The sequence below is a fragment of the Tamandua tetradactyla genome, chromosome 6, assembly GCF_023851605.1.
Source record: "Tamandua tetradactyla isolate mTamTet1 chromosome 6, mTamTet1.pri, whole genome shotgun sequence".
Taxonomy (NCBI): domain Eukaryota; kingdom Metazoa; phylum Chordata; class Mammalia; order Pilosa; family Myrmecophagidae; genus Tamandua; species Tamandua tetradactyla.
The window spans coordinates 55,551,967-55,571,785 of record NC_135332.1 but is presented as its reverse complement, the minus strand read 5'-3'; the positions used below and the strand labels follow the sequence as shown (position 1 = coordinate 55,571,785).

At 38.4% G+C, this 19,819-nt stretch overlaps 1 protein-coding gene across 8 annotated transcripts in view; it reads left to right on the top strand.

Annotated features, from left to right (window-relative positions):
* SMYD4 (SET and MYND domain containing 4) overlaps positions 1-19,819 on the top strand; it is a 74,866-nt gene that overhangs the window by 25,489 nt on the left and 29,558 nt on the right. For 7 of the 8 annotated variants that reach the window (XM_077165489.1, XM_077165491.1, XM_077165488.1 and 4 more), the window contains exon 3: positions 2,527-2,671. In XM_077165489.1, coding sequence (XP_077021604.1) covers positions 2,527-2,671 — 145 coding nt within the window. Of the gene's footprint in view, positions 1-2,526; positions 2,672-19,819 lie in introns of those variants that run through there. The other variant, XM_077165496.1, reaches the window with a different exon arrangement.

The window sequence follows — 19,819 nt, the reverse complement described above, 5'->3', positions numbered from 1 at the left end:
ACATGGCAAGTTCTGAGATAGTGAGTTCCTATTCGTCATCATACGAATTGGCCCAGATATACATGTTCCTAATTTGTACACAAGGATTATTCTCTTCCCTCTGAAACCAGGACCAGGGACCAACACTGGAAGCATAGGTCGGCTGCATGCCAAGCCAGAGATGAGCAAGGCAGGGGTCAACTAGGGCACCATGAGATCCTACTGCTTTTAAATGATTTTTTTCTTGATTCATCTTTCATTCTGTTACTGCAAATCTTTAACTATTTTCTGGAGCTTTGAGAAAGATGTTTCTTCCAGTTCTTCCTGGTCGGTCAAAGCTCCCATAGGCGAGCAGAGCCTTGAAGCGTCTCACTCCATCATCTTAACTTAGGCAGGCCATTTTACCAATTTTTAAGTGAACAATTATGTGGCATTAATTACATTTTCAGTGTTATGCTACCATCATCATTATCCTGTACCAAAACTTTTTTGTCACCTGCAACAGAAACTTTGTACCCATTTAGCAATAGCTTGCTATTAATCCACATCCGCAGCCTCTGGTAGTCTCTGATCTACTTTCTGCTTTTGTGAATTTGCTTATTCTAGCTATTTCATATAAGATAATTCATACAATATTTGTCCTTTCGTGTGTGGCTTTTTTCAGTTAGCTTAATGTTTTCAAGGTTTATCCACGTTGTGGTATGTATCAGGATTTCATTCATTTTTATGGCTTAATAACATTCCATTGTATGGATATATACTGCATTTTGTTTATCCATTCATCTGTTGATGGGCGCTTGGGGTTGTTTCCACTTTTTGGCTATCGTAAATAATACTGCTGTGAACATTGGTGTACAAATATGTATTTGATCTGTTTTCAGTTCTTTTGAGTATATACCTAGGAGTGGAATTTCTGGATCCATCATAGATTTGATGATTCTTTGTCTAATTATTTGAGGAACTGCCAAACTGTTTTCCACCATATTACTATGTTTTGATCCACTTATCCTTGCATATCTTGCAGTTTTTGTTTTATGTATTATGCTGTTAGTTAATACACAAAGATCATGATACTTACATTCTCATTGTGTATTGTATATTAAATTATTTCATTTAATAATTTTTACTTTAAATAAACTATTTTAAAATATGACCATTAGAATGATATAAGAAGCAAAGACTCAAAGGTTAACCTGTCTGGCAACATTAAGAATTATTTTCAAATGTTTTTTGGTGTCAGAAACTCTTTTTATTCTTAACAATTACCGAGGGCCTCATATGAAAGCTCTTTTACTTTTAAGAGCCTTTGTTTAAGTGGGTTCTAGCTACTGACATTTACCATTTACCTTATTAGAAATAAAAATATAAATTGAAAATATGTATTTATTATCTCATTTAAAAATAATAAATCCAGGGTACATGGGTGGTTCAGTGGTAGAATGCTCACCTTGCATGCAGGGGGCCTGGGTTTGTTTCCCAGATCATGCACACCCCCCAAAAAAATTAATAATAACTCCATTATATAATAACATAACATTTTATGGTAATTATGTTACAAAACAAAGGTAAAGTGAGAAGAATGGCATTGTTTTACATTTTTGCAAATTTCTTTAATATTTGGCTGAACAGAAAACAGTTGGATGCTCATAGTTGCCCCGGTATTCAATCTGTGGCAGTGTTAGTTTGGTTGAAGTTTATGAAAAAATTCTTGTCCTCTCACAAATATGGCCTTCACCTACTCACAAGTAGTTGGCCAAGGAAAGTATTTCAATAGCCTTTTCAGATAATTGAGGACATTTTTTTTGATGTTATACCAAGACTCAACAAATGGTAGTTTCTAAAGGGTTAATTGGAATGTAGAATTACATTACCAGATGAATGAAATTTATAACTCTGTTATGTTAAAATCCATTGGTCTGTCTTAAACTTTGAATGAATAATTTACCCATGTGCTAACTAACTCCACAGGAAAGGCTCACTGGCTAGAAAAGAAACAAAACAGTAAAAATTATCTTTTCTGCCTTAAAAGTCTTCAACTGATTGGATTATTTTATTTTATTGGAAGACATACCCCTAGCTGATCATAGATATAATCGGTCACAGATGCAGTCAACTGACTGATGATTTAATAAACCAGCCTTCTGATTTATCAACCAGCCAGAAAAAAATCCTTGCAGTAACAGGTCAGTGCTTGCCTGACCAGGCACCTGGGCACCATCACTTGGCCAAGTTGACACCTGAACCCAACCATCACAGTTGCCAAGATCCTTTATGATATATGGTCAAAGGGATGGTTCATTGACCAGTAATTTTGAGGTAAAGAATAAAAGATTAGCACTTTTTCCTCTAAATAGAAATTCCAGTCCCTGTGTCTCTAAGAATAAAAGATTTTATTTCTCCAATCACAGTGCATAATACATTCAACCCCTGCCTCCCGTGTTCCAGTGTTCAAGCATGTGCTCTTTCAAGTGTCATGGTTAGGAGCGTTCTTAGACAAAGCAATCTGTACTTGATTTGAACCCTTCTTTTGTTTCTTTCTTTATGCAGACCTGAGGATGAGATATTTTTAAAAAGACTTTCTAGCAGTTACTTGGTAGAAAAGGATCCTGATGCTCCCCTTTTCTACAGAGAAGAAGGAAACAGAAAATTTCAGAGAAAGGATTATAAGGGAGCAACAGTGCTATACTCCAAGGTAAGACACTCCCAGCCCAGTAGAAGGAGCTGTCTCAACAATTGAACAATGCATAATTCTTAAGAAAACAAAGCCATATTGCTTAATTTCGTAGCCAGTTCTAGCATTGTCTATAAATTGTGGTTTGGGTTTAAAAGAGCAAACCTGGCAGAATTTGCCACTGGTTATATAGTAGTTCAGTAGTAGTTTGTATTATATATCCTGAATTCCATCAGAAACTTCTATTTCTATATTCTTTCAAAAACCTTCCAGCAGTAGGCTTTTTGGATCGCTTGCCATACCTTATCCATACCTGTCAGCTTTCATTGAGTTGTATACCATTTTGTCTAAATGACTAATGAAAGCTTTTCGTTTGATATTCTTGATCTAGAGAACAAGTAGTCATAGCATTAGCTTACAAACAGTATGATTTAGACTGTCAAAAAGGAAAATGAGTTCATTAGCCACAACCCACTTGAGCTCCTTTTTTGGGCGGGCTATTTAAGAATATGTTATTTAATCTCCGTATATTTGTGAATGTTCTCGTTCTTTGTTGGTTATTGAGATCCAGCTTCATTCCATTGAGATCAGAGAGAGTGCTTTGAATAATTTGTTTTTTGTTTTTTGTTTTTTAATTTGCGTGGGCTAGGCACCAGGAAATGAACCTGTCAGTGTTTTTAAATTTATAAAGACCTGTTTTGTGCCCCAACATATGCTCTATCCTGGAAAATGTTCCATGAGCACTAGAGAAGAGTGTATATCCTTGTGTTTTGGAGTGCAATGACCTGTATATGTCTCTTAGGTCTAATTCATTTATCGTAATTTAACTTCTCTGTTTCGTTGTTGGTCTTCTGTCTGTTTGTTCTGTCTATAGCGGATAGTGGTGTATTGAAGTCCCCTACTATTATTGTTGAAAAATCTATCGCTCCCTTCAGTTTTGCCAATGTCTGTCTCATATACTTTGGTGCTCCTTGATTGGGAGCATAAATATTTATGATTGTTATATATTCTTGATGACCTGGCCCATTAATTAGTATGTAGTGTCCTTCTTTGTCTCTTATGATGTCTTTACATGTAAAGTAATTTTGTCCGACTTCCGGGCCAAGATAGCAGCTTAGCAATGTGCTAAGCACGTTTTAGTTCGTCCTCCAGAAAAACTAGTAAATAACCAGAAACAATACAGAACAGCTCCTGGGACCACATCAGTGACCAAACACACAGCGTACCCCAGTCTGAACCAGCTGGACTTGCTGCAAGCTCCCCAGAACCATGAATTCCCCAAGCTGCGGCGCCCGGCGCCCCTCCCCCACAGGCTGCTTCCCAGAGGGGAAAGGAAAGAGACTTTACCAGCAGGAGGGGCTGAGCCCAATCAAACGCCAATTGTGCAATTAATTAACAAATTCTGACTACTAAAAATAGGCCCCCAACTCAGGTGAGCCTGGTCAAAGTGGACGTTGCTCATTTTTGCCCTGGTAGGAAGGGGGCAGGGCTGATGGAAAAAGAGGAAAAAAAAAGGAAACGGAGGTTTTTGTGGCTGTGTTTCTACAAAGGCTTGACTGCCTTTGGATAAAGCGGCAGGGCTTCTTGGGCTGCCCCTGCCCCAGGCATAGGCAGAAACAAGCTCGTTTGAGGGCTTGTCTGGAGCCTGTGCCTTCCCCAGGGGAGGGGTGAAGCCCAACTCAGGTGGAATCCCTCCATCAAGGAATTCAGACACCAGGGCTAGGTAATTTGAAGCCATTAAAACCAGCCTACAACCTCTCCTCTGTCTCCACACGTCCCCAGCAGGGAGAGTCTGCCAAAGTTAAAGGTACCGCATCATCTTATGCTGGTGGGACCTGCAGGTAGACAAGCACCACACACTGGGCAAGGTAAGAAAAACAGAGCCCAGAGACTTTATGGAGAGTCTTTCAACCTGCTGGGTCTCACCCTCAGGGAAAACCGACACAGGTGGCTCTTTCCTCCTGATAGGAGGCCAGTTAAGTCTGGGAAAATCTGGTTGGGGTCTATAATACCTAAGTAGACCCTCCTAAGGGTGGGGGGCAAAAGGCACCATACAAGCAGGGTAAGAAACAAGAAAACAAGAACTGAAAAATTCTCCTCTGTTAAACAAAACCTAAGCTAGAGGTCCAGAAAAAGCTGAACTGAATGTCAAAGAACAAATAGACAACAAATTCATCCAGCAAGAAAACCCTAGGGAAAAGAAGTGAAAGCAATCTCCAGAATAAACTAATTAAGGTAATTAAATACCTAGATACCAGCAAAAAATAACAAATCACACTAGGAACATTGAAGATATGACCCAGTCAAAGGAACAAACCAACAATTCAAATGATATACAGGAGCTGGAACAATTCAGAATATATGAACAGACATGGAAAACCTCATCAAAAACCAAATCAGTGAACTGAGGGAGGATATAAAGAAGTCAAGGAATGAACAAAAAGAAGAAATCAAAAGTCTGAAAAAACAAATCACAAAACTTATGGGAATGAAAGGCACAGTAGAAGAGATGAAAAAAACAATGGAAACCTACAATGGTAGATTTTGAGAGGCAGAACATAGGGTTAGTGAACTGGAGGACGGAACATCTGAAATCTGACAAGAAAAAGAAAATATAGGGGAAAAAACAGAAAGATGTGAGCAGGGTCTCAGGGAATTGAAAGACAATATGAAGCGCACAAATATACGTGTTGTGGGTGTCCCAGAAGAAGAAGAGAAGGAAAAAGGAGGAGAAAAACTAATGGAGGAAATTATCACTGAAAATTTCCCAGCTCTTATGAAAGACTTAAAATTACAGATGCAAGAAGTGCAGCGTACCCCAAAAAAAATAGATCCAAATAGACATACTCCAAGACATTTACTAATCAGAATGTCAGAGGTCAAAGAGAAAGAGAGAATCTTGAAAGCAGCAAGAGAAAAGCAATCCATCCCATACAAGGGAAGCCCAATAAGACTATGTGTAGATTTCTCAATAGAAACCATGGAGGCAAGAAGGCAGTGGGATGATATATTTAAATTATTAAGAGAGAAAAACTGCCAGCCAAGAATTCTATATCCAGCAAAATTGTCCTTCAAAAATGAGGGAGAAATTAAAACATTTTCAGGCAAAAAAAATCACTGAGAGAATTTGTGAACAAGAGACCAGCTCTGCCAGAGATACTAAAGGGAGCACTAGAGACAGATACAAAGGCAGAAGAGAGAGGTGTGGAGAAGAGTGTAGAAAGGAAGACCATGGGTAAAGGTAAAAAGAAGAAAAATTGGAAGGACATATAAAAGCCAAAAGGCAAAATGGTAGAGGAGGGTACTGCCCAGGCAGTAATAACACTGATGTTGATGGATTAAGCTTCCCAGTCAGGGGACATGGACTGGCAGAATGGATTAGGGAATGGGACCCATCTATATGCTGTCTCTACTCAAAGGACATGAGGGCAAGGATATAAATGGACATTTGCACACCAGTGTTTATAGCAGCATTATTTACAATTTCTAAGAGATGGAAACAGCCCAAATGTCCATCAACAGATGGGTGGCTAAATAAACTGTGGTATATACATACGATGGAATATTAGGCAGCTGTAAGACAGAATAAAGTTATGAAGTATGTAACAACATGGATGGACCTTACGGACATTATGCTGAATGAGATTAGCCAGAAACAAAAGGACAAATACTGTATGTTCTCACTGATGTGAACTGACAGTAGTGAATAAACTTGGAGAATTTCATTGGTAACAGAGACCATCAAGAGATAGAAATAGGGTAAGATATTGGGTAATTGGAGCTGAAGGGATACAGATTGTGCAATAGGACTGAATGTAAAAACTCAGAAATGGACAGCACAATACTACCTAACTGTAATACAATTATGTTAAAACACTGAATGACACTGAATGTGAGAACGATAGAGGGAGGAGGGCTGGGGGCACAGATGAAATCGGAAAGAAAGATAGACGATAAAAATTGAGATGGTATAATCTAGGACTGCCTAGAGTGTATAATGACAGTGACTAAATGTACAAATTTAAAAAATGTTTTTGCATGAGGAAGAACAAAGAAATGTCATTACTGCAGGGTGCTGAAAATAGATGGTAATTAATATTTTAAAATTTCAACTTATGTGTGAGACTAAAGCAAAAAATGTTTATTTGGTACAAAATTTGTATTTGTACCATTTCCTAATATAGTGCATTTCCTAATATAACTTATGTAGATAGCTTGGTTGAACGACATAAGTACATGGAACCCTAGGTAGGACATGAGATTTTGTTGGTTTGTCCAGAGTGATGCCCTGATGAATCCCAGAATGATTTGATCAGTGAGCGGAAAAGTATTTGCAAAGTCCCCTTTGGGGAGTGGTGAGAACGGAGGAAAATTCAACCTCCCCAAGTTGAATTTTTGATATTCTCGCAAGCAGTGTGGACAACCAAAGCTATAGGCTGAGCCCCCAGTCTTGGGGTTTGTTCATATGAAACTTAACCCCACAAAGGATACATCAAGCCTACTTAAAATTAGGCCTAAGAGTCACCCCCAAGAGAACCTCTTTTGTTGCTCAGATGTGGCCTCTCTCTCCAGCCAATACAGCAAGCAAACTCACCACCCTCCCCCTATCTATGTGGGACATGACTCCCAGGGGTGTGGACATTCCTGACAACGTGGGACAGAAATCTGAGAATGAGCTGGGACTCATCATCAAGGGATTGAGAAAAACCCTAGAATGAGCTGAGACCCAGCATCTATGGGATTGAGAAAATCCTCTCGACCAAAAGGGGGTAGAGTGAAATGAGACAGTGTCAGTGGCTGAGAAATTCCAAACAGAGTCGAGAGGTTATCCTGGAGGTTATTCTTATGCATTAAGTATATATCACCTTGTTATCCAAGAGGAAATGGAGAGGCTGGAGGGAACTGCCTGAAAATGTAGAGCTGTGTTCCAGTAGCCATGTTTCTTGATGATGATTGTATAATGGTGTAGCTTTCACAGCGTGACTGTGTGTGAAAACCTTGTGTCTTATGCTCTTTTTATCTACCTTGTCAACAGATGAGTAGAACATATGGAATAAAAATAAATAATGGGAACAAATGTTAAAATAAATTTAGTTTGAAATGCTAGTGATCAACGAAAGGGAGGAGTAAGGGGTATTTCTTGGAGGGCCTGTCTCTTGTTGACAAATTCTTTCAGGACCTGTGTGTGAAAACTTGAATCTTTCCCTCAGTTTTGAAGGAGAGTTTGGCTGGGTAAGGAATTCCTGGCTGGAAGTCTTTTTCTTTCAGGATCTTGAATTTATCATACCACTGCCTTCTCACCTCCATTGTGCTAGTTGAGTAGTCTGAACTCAGTCTTATGTGGTTTCCTTTGAATATAGTAGATTGTTTTTCTCTTGCGGCTTTCAGAATTTTCTGCTTCTCTTCAACATTTAACAGACTGATTAGTATGTGTCTTGGGGAAGGCCTGTTTGGATTTATTCTGTTTGAAGTTCATTGGGCTTCTTTGATTTATGTATTTATGTCCTTTATAGGGTTGGGAAGTTTTCCCCCATTATATCCTCAACTATTCTTCCTAGCCCTTTACTCTCCTCTCTTCTCCTTCTGGGACAACAATGATTCTTATATTTATGCACTTTGTTTTGTCTATCATTTCCCTGAGATCCAATTCAAATTTTTCCATCATTTTTGCTATTTGCTGCTTTGAGTCTTTGAAGTCAGTTATACGGTCCTCTATATCACTTATTCTTTCTTCTGTCTCTTCAAATCTGGTGCTGTGTGCCTCTAGTAGGTTTTATATTTGATTGAGTCTTTAATCTCTCTGATATTTGGTATTTTTCTCTTTATTCTTTCAAATTCCTCTTTATGCTCCTCTGCTGTCTTCTTGATCTCCTTTATGTCATTTGTCATCCCACTTATTTTATTAAGTAGAGTTATGTGAACATCTTTGATTAGTTGTTCCAACATCTGTGTCTCCTCTGATGTGTTTTAGTTTGGTTGTTAGTCAGGGCTTTATCTGTCTGCATTGTGATATGCTTAGTGATCTTTTGTTTTCATTGCATGTAGATATCTTGATTGATTTACTTTGGGAGTTTACTTCTTTCAGTACTCTAAGGCCTTTTGTTTGTGGGATGAATATGCAGTAGGGAGCAGGCTATGGGGGCAGGGCCCGACAGTGCAGTGACTCATTTCAGGGCAGGTATAGGCGCAGGTTGGGGGTGTTATGCTGGTGCTTGTGAACATGGGCACCCTGCGGCCAGGGAGGATGTAGTTGTGCAGGTTCACTGGTCGTGGGGTCGTAGTCCTGGTGTGCCCTGGTCTAGGGCGCGGGGCCCTTTGTGCTCATGTGTAGAGCTGTGGCAGCAGATCGGTGTTATGCCTTCGTGTGTTGGGGGCAAATGTGACCCACCTGCCTTGAACTCTATTTTGAAGGTTGTCAGCAAGCATACTAATATTAGTGCAGTCAATAAATATGTATTGTGTAACTGCAGTTTAACCATCGCCTAACTTGGTTTTGAGGAGTAATCGTGGCTTTTAACAATTTGTTCTTCCTGTTGTCCTGTTTCCATAGTAGGAACTGGAACAAAATCCCCTGAGAGACATCCTTCCATAACTTTTAAGAGATTTATATGGACACAAAGCCAGAATGTATCAACCCCTTGTATATTAAAAGAATGGGGTAAATTTGAATGGTGGTCCCCTAATCTGAATCTTGCAAAAGCCTATGCTTAAAATTTGAAATTATTTTTCCTGATACTATCAGACCTATATCAGCAACTTCTGTAGGTGATAAAAGCCTTGCTGTTTAATGTTTTAACAAAATATATAGCTATATAATGTAAGCTTTAGTGATTGCTGAAGGATTAAAATCCATTAGATGTAATGACCCAGTGATAAATGGCTTAATAGTTCTTTTTCAGAGCTAATCTCCTTGACTTTACACATGTGCATCATAAATATGATCATAGGGGAAATTCAAGGAAATACGTAGAGTAAAAATTGAAGTCAGACAAAAGATTAAAGTTGGCTCTAAATGTGGAGGGAGATGAGCCTTCCTATTTCATGAAGCTAGTATTTTGGTGATTACGGTGTTTGTAATTTTATATAAAGCTTCTGTTTTCATTCTTTTTAAAAATAATATTTGTTTTTGTCTGATTTTAAGTAATATATGCTTACTTTAGAAAATATAGAGAGGCATAAAGACTAAAAAAATCCCATAACCAGCGACAGAGATAGTATTAATATTTTTGCTTATATCCATTCACTCAGACTTTTTCCTCCAGAAAATATGTTTTTCTTTTACAAAATGGAATAATGCTGTACTTACTGTTTTGTAACCTGCTTTTTTCCCTCAACGATTTATTGTGACCATTTTCTCATGTTATTAAATTTTTCACTAGAACATGATTTTTTATCGCTGGTTTAGTGTTCCATTACAGAAAAATACTGTACTTAATTTAACATCTCCTAATGTTGGCAAATTGTTTGGTATCATAATGCTGCAGTAAACATCTTTCTATGTAAATATTTACAAATATATGATTACTTTCTTAGGATGAATTCCTAGAAGGACAATTGCTGGGTCAAGGTGAATATATTTTTTAAGGTCTTTGGTACTTGATGCTGAATTGTACTCCAGAAAAAAACTAGTTAAAATCCCTTATAGTGGAATATAGGAATATTTATTTCTCCGTATCCTAAGCAATATTTGTTGTTATCGTTATTATATCTATTGTTAATTATTTATTTAGTTTTAAATTGTGGTAAAATGCATATAACAAAAACCATTTTAACCATGTTAAGTGGGCATTTCTTTGACATTAAGTACATCAACAATACTGTGTAACATTTACCACTATGTTTCCAGACTATTTTCATCACCTCAAACCAAAAGTCATACTCATTTAGAAGTAACTCACCATTCCACCCTTATTTGAATATCTTCTTTGGAGAAATGTCTATTCAAATCCTTGATCTATATTTTAATTGGGTGTTTGCCTTTTGTTGTTGAATTGCAGGAGTTCTTTATATATTCTGGATATTAAGCCCTTATCAAATATGGTTTCCAATTTTTTTTTCCCATTCCATAGGTTGACTTTTCACTTTCTTGACAACGTCTTTTTTTTGCAATTCCAAATGAATTGAGGACCACCTTTTCCGTTCCTCACAAAGAAGTCTGCTGGAATTTTTATAAGAATTGCACTGAATTTATAGATCTCTTTTAGGCAGTGTTGACAACTTAATATTAAGTCTTCGAATCCATGAACAAGGGATGTGTTTCCATTTATTTAATGTCTTCTTTAATTTCTTCCAGCAATGTTTTATAATTTTCAGTGTGCAAGACTTTCCCTCCTTGGTTAATTCTTTCAGATGCTGTTGTAAATAGAATTCTTTTCTTGATTTCCTTTTCCAGTTGTTTATTACTATGCGTACAAACGTGACTTTTTTTTTTTAACTTTTTAAATTGTACAAAAATAAATAATATAACATATATCCAAAGCAAAGAAAGAAAAAATCAATAATTTTCAAAGCTGTCTTCAATAAGTAGTTACAGGACAGATTCCAGAGTTCGTCATGGGCTACAATTCCATCATTTCAGATTTTTCCTTCTAGCTGCTCCAGAACATTGAGGGTGAGAAGGAATATAGATTTTTTTATCATCACAATCGACTTTTTTGTGAAAAATAACATAATACAAAAAAAGCAATACATTTCAAAGCACAGCACAACAGTTAATTGTAGAACAGATTTCAGAGTTTGATATAGGTTATAGTTCTACAATTTTAGGTTTTTACTTCTACCTGCTCTAAGGTACTGGAAACTAAAAGAAATATCAATATAGTGATTCAGCAATCATGTTCCTTGTTAAGCCCTACTGTTCTAGTTTGCTAGCTGCCAGAATGCAATATACCAGAAACGGAATGGCTTTTAAAAAGGGGAATTTAATAAGTTGCTAGTTTACAATTCTAAGGCTGAGAAGATGTCCCAATTAAACAAAGTCTATAAAAATGTCCAAATATGGCACCAAGAAGAGGTTACCTTCACTCAAGAAAGGCCACTGAAATTCAGGGCTTCTGTCTCAACTGGAAAGGCACATGGCAAGCATGGTGACATCTACTAACTTCCTCTCCAGGCCTATTGCGTCATGAAATTCCCCCAGGGGCGTTCTCCTTCCTCTCCAAAGGTCATCAGCTGGTGGGCTCTGTAATTCTCATGTCTCTGCTGCTCTCATCATTCTTAAGCGTTCTCCAAAATGCTTCCTCTTTTAAAGGATTCCAGTAAAATAATCAGGATCCATCTAGAATGGGTGGAGTTATATCTCCCTCTAATGAAAGATTAATACCCACAATTGGGTGAGTCACATCTTTGTGGAGATAACCTGGTCACGTTTCCAACCTACATTATTGAATAGGGACAAAAAGAAATGGTTGCTCCCACAAGATTGATTAGGATTAACACATGGCTTTTCTAGGGTATGAAAATCCTTTCAAACCGGCACACCTGCCTTCTGAAGAAGGTGAGCTTTCTCCCACTCTTTAGGGATATTTGGGGTATGCCCATTCTAACTTTTTCATGTTAGAAAGGGCTGTTGATAATATGGAGTAGAGAGATAGAACTAGTTAATGTTCTGGAGAGGCTGGCCCCTCTGCATTTCAGGACTTATCTTGCCTAGGAATTCATCTGGAGGTTGTAGATTTCTGGAAAGGTACCCTAGTGCATGGAACCTTTATAGAATCTTATATATTGCCCTACGTGTTCTTTAATTGGCTGGTATGGTTTTGGTTGGGGTTGGGCAAAGTTATGATAGGTAGCAGAATCCAGCTGAAGCTTGCATAAGAGTGACCTCCCAGAGTAGCCTCTTGACTGTATCTGAACTCTCTCAGCCACTGATACCTTATTTATTACACTTCTTTTCCCCCTTTCAGTCAGGAAGGCATTGTCGATCCCCCAGTGCGAGGTCCAGACCCATCCCTGGGAGTCATCTCCCATGCCGCCTGGGAGATTTTCACACCAGATATCATGTCCCTGGGCAGTGATTTCACTTGCAGAGTTGGGCTTAGAGAGAGAGAGGCCACATCTGAGCAACAAAAGAGGTCCTTCAGAATTAACTCTTTGTCATACCTTTAGAGAGACTAAACTTCTCTGCAACATACACATGCTTCACAATAGCAAGCCTCAAGAGGTTATCCCAGAGGTTATTCTTACACATTATATAGATATCCCCTTTTCCATTTATGATGTATTAGAGTGCCTAGAGGCAAGTACCTAAAACTGTAGGCTGTGTTCCAGTAGCCATGTTTCTTGAAGATGATTGTATAATGTTCTAGCTTTTGCAGTGCAAATGATTGTGAAAACCCTGTGTCTGATGCTCTTTTTATCTGTAGTATGGACAAATGAGTAAAAAATATGGATAAAAAGTAAACAGGGACTTCCCGGAGAAGATGGCGGCTTAGTAAGGCACGCGGGTCTTAGTTCCTCCTCCAGAACAGCTACTAGAGAAGTAGAAATGATTCAGAACAGCTCCCGGAGCCACGACAGAGACGAAGAAGACAGCGTAACCCATTCTGGAACGGCTGACTGGCTGGGAGAACCCACTCCGGTGAGATCGCCGAGGGGCGCGGGCTTCCCCGGGCCGGGGAGGCAGGCGGCGGAGTCCCTCCCTCCCTCCTTCCCGGGCCGGCTGGGAGAATTGGACAGGCACCCCCCCCGCCACGCGTGGCCCCCCAGACCAGCTGGGAGAATTGTATCGGAGATCCCCAAACCGGGGAGAACGGCGACCGGGGTCCCATCCAAACACGTGGCTTCCCGGTCCGGCTGGGAACGGTGGATAAACACTTCCCCAAGTCGCGGCGGCTGGCGCCCCCCCCGCCACGCTTAGCGCCCCGGGCCAACTGGGAAATTTGGACAGGCGTTCCCCCAAGCCGCGGAGGCCGGCGACCCTCCCCACGCGCAGATCCCCAGGCCGGCTGGGAAATTCGGATTGGCACTCCCCCAAGCTGCTTCGGCTGGCGACCCCCCCCACAGCGAGAGTTTTCCAGTTAAAGGAGCCACAGCATCTTTTACTGGTTGGACCCGCAGCCAGATGAGTGCCACGAGCGCTACCTACTGGGCAGGATAAGAAAAACAGAGCGCAGAGATTTCACAGAAAAATCTTTCAACCTGCGGGTTCTTACACCCAGGGAAATCTGATTAAATGCCCAGATGCCAGCAAAAGATAACGGATCACGCTCAGAAAATTGAAAATATGGCCCAGTCAAAGGAACAAACCAATAGTTCAAATGAGATACAGGAGCTGAGACAACTAATGCTGAATATACGAATAGAAATGGAAAATCTCTTCAAAAACCAAATCGATAAATTGAGGGAGGACATGAAGAACACATGGGCTGAACAAAAAGAAGAAATAGAAAAACTGAAAAAACAAATCATGGAACTTATGGGAGTGAAGGACAAAGTAGAAAAGCTGGAAAAACAATGGATACCTACAATGGTAGATTTAAAGAGACAGAAGCTAGAATTAGTGAATTGGAGGATGGAACATCTGAATTCCAAAAAGAAACAGAAACTATCGGGAAAAGAATGGAGAAATTTGAACAGGGGATCAGGGAACTCAAAGACAATATGAACCGCACAAATATACGTGTTGTGGGTGTCCCAGAAGGAGAAGAGAAGGGAAAAGGAGGAGAAAAACTAATGGAAGAAATTACCACTGAAAATTTCCCAACTCTTATGAAAGACCTAAAATTACAGATCCAAGAAGGGCAGCGCACCCCCAAGAGAATAGACCCAAATAGGCGTTCTCCAAGACACTTACTAGTTAGAATGTCAGAGGTCAAAGAGAAAGAGAGGATCTTGAAAGCAGCAAGAGAAAAACAATCTGTCACATACAAGGGAAACCCAATAAGACTATGTGTAGATTTCTCAGCAGAAACCATGGAAGCTAGAAGACAGTGGGATGACATATTTAAATTACTAAAAGAGAAAAACTGCCAACCAGACTCCTATATTCAGCAAAATTGTCCTTCAGAAATGAGGGAGAAATTAAAACATTCTCAGACAAAAAATCACTGAGAGAATTTGTGACCAAGAGACCAGCTCTGCAAGAAATACTAAAGGAAGCACTAGAGTCAGATACGAAAAGACAGAAGAGAGAGGTATGGAGAAGAGTGTTTCTATAGAAAGAAGGAAAATCAGATATGATATATATAATACAAAAGGCAAAATGGTAGAGGAAAATATTACCCAAACAGTAATAACACTACATGTTAATGGACTGAATTCCCCAATCAAAAGACATAGACTGGCAGAATGGATTAAAAAACAGGATCCTTCTATATGCTGTCTACAGGAAACACATCTTAGACCCAAAGATAAACATAGGTTGAAAGTGAAAGGTTGGGAAAAGATATTTCATGCAAATAACAACCAGAAAAGAGCATGAGTAGCTATACTAATATCCAACAAATTAGACTTCAAATGCAAAACAGTTAAAAGAGACAAAGAAGGACACTATCTACTAATAAAAGGAACAATTAAACAGGAAGACATAACAATCATAAATATTTATGCACCGAACCGGAATGCCCCAAAATACGTGAGGAATACACTGCAAACACTGAAAAGGGAAATAGACACATGTACCATAATAATTGGAGACTTCAATTCCCCACTCTCATCAATGGACAGAACATCTAGACAGAGGATCAATAAAGAAATAGAGAATCTGAATATTACTATAAATGAGCTAGACTTAACAGACATTTATAGGACATTACATCCCACAACAGCAGGATACACCTTTTTCTCAAGTGCTCATGGATCATTCTCAAAGATAGACCATATACTGGGTCACAAAGCAAGTCTTAACAAATTTAAAAAGATTGAAATCATACACAACACTTTCTCGGATCATCAAGGAATGAAGTTGGAAATCAATAATAGATGGAGTGCCAGAAAATTAACAAATACGTGGAGGCTCAACAACACACTCTTAAACAACCAGTGGGTCAAGGAAGAAATTGCAAGAGAAATTAGTAAATACCTCGAGGCAAATCAAAATGAAAACACAACATATCAAAACTTATGGGACGCAGCAAAGGCAGTGCTAAGAGGGAAATTTATTGCCCTAAATGCCTATATCAGAAAAGAAGAAAAGGCAAAAATGCAGGAATTAACTGTCCACTTGGAAAAACTGGAGAAAGAACAGCAAACTAACCCCAAAACAAGCAAAAGGAAAGAAATAACAAAGATTAGAGCAGAAATAAATGAAATTGAAAACATGAAAACAATAGAGAAAATCAATAAGACCAGAAGTTGGTTCTATGAGAAAATCAATAAGATTGATGGGCCCTTAGCAAGATTGACAAAAAGAAGAAGAGAGAGGATGCAAATAAATAAGATCAGAAATGGAAGAGGAGACATAACCACTGACCTCACAGAAATAAAGGAGGTAATAACAGGATACTATGAACAACTTTATGCTAATAAATACAACAATTTAGATGAAATGGACGGGTTCCTGGAAAGACATGAACAACCAACTTTGACTCAAGAAGAAATAGATGACCTCAACAAACCATTCACAAGTAAAGAAATTGAATCAGTCATTAAAAAGCTTCCTAAAAAGAAAAATCCAGGACCAGACGGCTTCACATGTGAATTTTATCAAACATTCCAGAAAGAATTAGTACCAACTCGCCTCAAACTGTTCAACATAATCGAAGTGGAGGGAAAACTACCTAATTCATTCTATGAAGCCAACATCACCCTCATACCAAAACCAGGCAAAGATATTACAAAAACAGAAAACTACAGACCAATCTCTCTAATGAATATAGATGCAAAAATCCTCAACAAAATTCTAGCAAATCGAATCCAACAACACATTAAAAGAATTATACATCATGACCAAGTAGGATTCATCCCAGGTATGCAAGGATGGTTCAACATAAGAAAATCAATTAATGTAATACACCATATCAACAAATCAAAGCAGAAAAATCACATGATCATCTCAATTGATGCAGAGAAGGCATTTGACAAGATTCAACATCCTTTCCTGTTGAAAACACTTCAAAAGATAGGAATACAAGGGAACTTCCTTAAAGTGATGGAGGGAATATATGAAAAACCCACAGCTAATATCATCCTCAATGGGGAAAAATTGAAAACTTTCCCCCTAAGATCAGGAACAAGACAAGGATGTCCATTATCACCACTATTATTCAACATCGTGTTGGAGGTTGTAGCCAGAGCAATTAGACAAGAAAAAGAAATACAAGGCATCAAAATTGGAAAGGAAGAAGTAAAACTATCACTGTTTGCAGACGATATGATACTATACGTTGAAAACCCGGAAAAATCCACAACAAAACTACTAGAGCTAATAAATGAGTACAGCAAAGTAGCAGGTTACAAGATCAACATTCAAAAATCTGTAGCATTTCTATACACTAGTAATGAACAAGCTGAGGGGGAAATCAAGAAACGAATCCCATTTACAATTGCAACTAAAAGAATAAAATACCTAGGAATAAATTTAACTAAAGAGACAAAAAACCTATACAAAGAAAACTACAAAAAACTGCTAAAAGAAATCACAGAAGACCTAAATAGATGGAAGGGCATACCGTGTTCATGGATTGGAAGACTAAATATAGTTAAGATGTCAATCCTACCTAAATTGATTTACAGATTCAATGCAATACCAATCAAAATCCCAACAACTTATTTTTCAGAAATAGAAAAACCAATAAGCAAATTTATCTGGAAGGGCAGGGTGCCCCGAATTGCTAAAAGTATCTTGAGGTAAAAAAACGAAGCTGGAGGTCTCACGCTGCCGGACTTTAAGGCATATTATGAAGCCACAGTGGTCAAAACAGCATGGTATTGGCATAAAGATAGATATATCGACCAATGGAATCGAATAGAGTGCTCAGATATAGACCCTCTCATCTATGAACATTTGATCTTTGATAAGGCAGTCAAGCCAACTCACCTGGGACAGAACAGTCTCTTCAATAAATGGTGCCTAGAGAACTGGATATCCATATGCAAAAGAATGAAAGAGGACCCGTATCTCACACCCTATACAAAAGTTAATTCAAAATGGATCAAAGATCTAAACACTAGGTCTAAGACCATAAAACAGTTAGAGGAAAATGTAGGGAGATATCTTATGAAACTTACAATTGGAGGCGGTTTTATGGACCTTTAACCTAAAGCAAGAGCACTGAAGAAAGAAATAAATGGGAGCTCCTCAAAATTAAACACTTTTGTGCATCAAAGAACTTCATCAAGAAAGTAGAAAGACAGCCTACACAATGGGAGACAATATTTGGAAACGACATATCAGATAAAGGTCTAGTATCCAGAATTTATAAAGAGATTGTCCAACTCAACAACAAAAAGACAGCCAACCCAATTATAAAATGGGAAAAAGACTTGAACAGACACCTCTCAGAAGAGGAAATACAAATGGCCAAAAGGCACATGAAGAGATGCTCAATGTCCCTGGCCATTAGAGAAATGCAAATCAAAACCACAATGAGATATCGTCTCACACCCACCAGAATGGCCATTATCAACAAAGCAGAAAATGACAAGTGCTGGAGAGGATGCGGAGAAAGAGACACACTTATCCACTGTTGGTGGGAATGTCAAATGGTGCAACCACTTTGGAAGGCAGTTTGGCGGCTCCTCAAAAAACTCAATATAGAATTGCCATATGACCCAGCAATACCATTGCTAGGTATCTACTCAAAGGACTTAAGGGCAAAGACACAAACGGACATTTTCACACCAATGTTTATAGCAGCGTTATTTACAACTGCAAAGAGATGGAAACAGCTAAAATGTCCATCAACAGATGAGTGGCTAAACAAACTGTGGTATATACATACGATGGAATATTATGCAGCTTTAAGACAGAATAAACTTATGAAGCATGTAATAACATGGATGGACCTAGAAAACGTTATGCTGAGTGAGTCTAGCCAAAAACTAAAGGACAAATACTGTATGGTCCCACTGATGTGAACCGACATTCGAGAATAAACTTGGAATGTGTCATTGGTAACAGAGACCAACAGGACTTAGAAACAGGGTAAGATAATGGGTAATTGGAGCTGAAGGGATACAGGACTGTGCAACAGGACTAGATATAAAAACTCAAAAATGGACAGCACAATAATACGTAATTGTAAAGTAATCATGTTAAAACACTGAATGAAGCTGCATCTGAGCTATAGGGTTTTTTTTGTTTGTTTGTCTGTTTGTTTGCTTGTGTCTTTTTTTTCACTATTATTATTATTTTTATTTTTTTCTCAATATTAACATTCTATATCTTTTTCTGTTGTTTTGCTAGTTCTTTTCCTAAATTGATGCAAATGTACTAAGAAATGATGATCATGCATCTATGTGATGATGTTAAGAATTACTGATTGCATATGTAGAATGGAATGATTTCTAAAAGTTGTGTTAATTTCTGTTTTTTCTTTAATTAATAAAAAAAAGTAAACAAATAACAGGGAACAAAGGTTAAAACAAATTGAGTAGATTGAAATACTAGTAGTCAATGAGAAGTAAGAGTTATGGATATGGCATGTATGCTTTTTTCTATCTTTTTTTTTTTTTCCACATGGACAGGCACCGGGAATCGAACCCGGGTCCTCGGGCTTGGCAGGCAGGCATTCTTACCTGCTGAGCCACTGTGGCCCTCCCTGCTTTTTTCTTTATTCTTTCTTTTGCTGGGAGAGATGCAAATGTTCAAAAAAAATGATCATGATGAATATACAACTATGTGATGATATTGTGAGTTGTACACCATGTATAGAATGTTTATATGTCAAAAATGTTTATATAAATTTATATTTTGACTAGTGCAGTTCCTGATATAACTTATGTGGACAGCTTAATTGAACATCATAGTACATGGAATGTTGAGTAGGGCATGAGATTTTGTAGGTTTGTCCAGAGTGATGCCCCAGTAAATTCCAGAATGATTTGAGCAGTGAATGAAAAAGTATTTGCAAAGTCCCCTTGGGGGAATGGCCAGAAAGGGGGAAAATTCAACTTCCCCAAGGAGAGAATTCTTGATATTCTCACAAGCAGTAGGGACGACCAGAGCAATAGGCCAAGCCCCCAATCTTGGAGTTTGTTCATATGAACCTTAACCCTGCAAAGGATAGG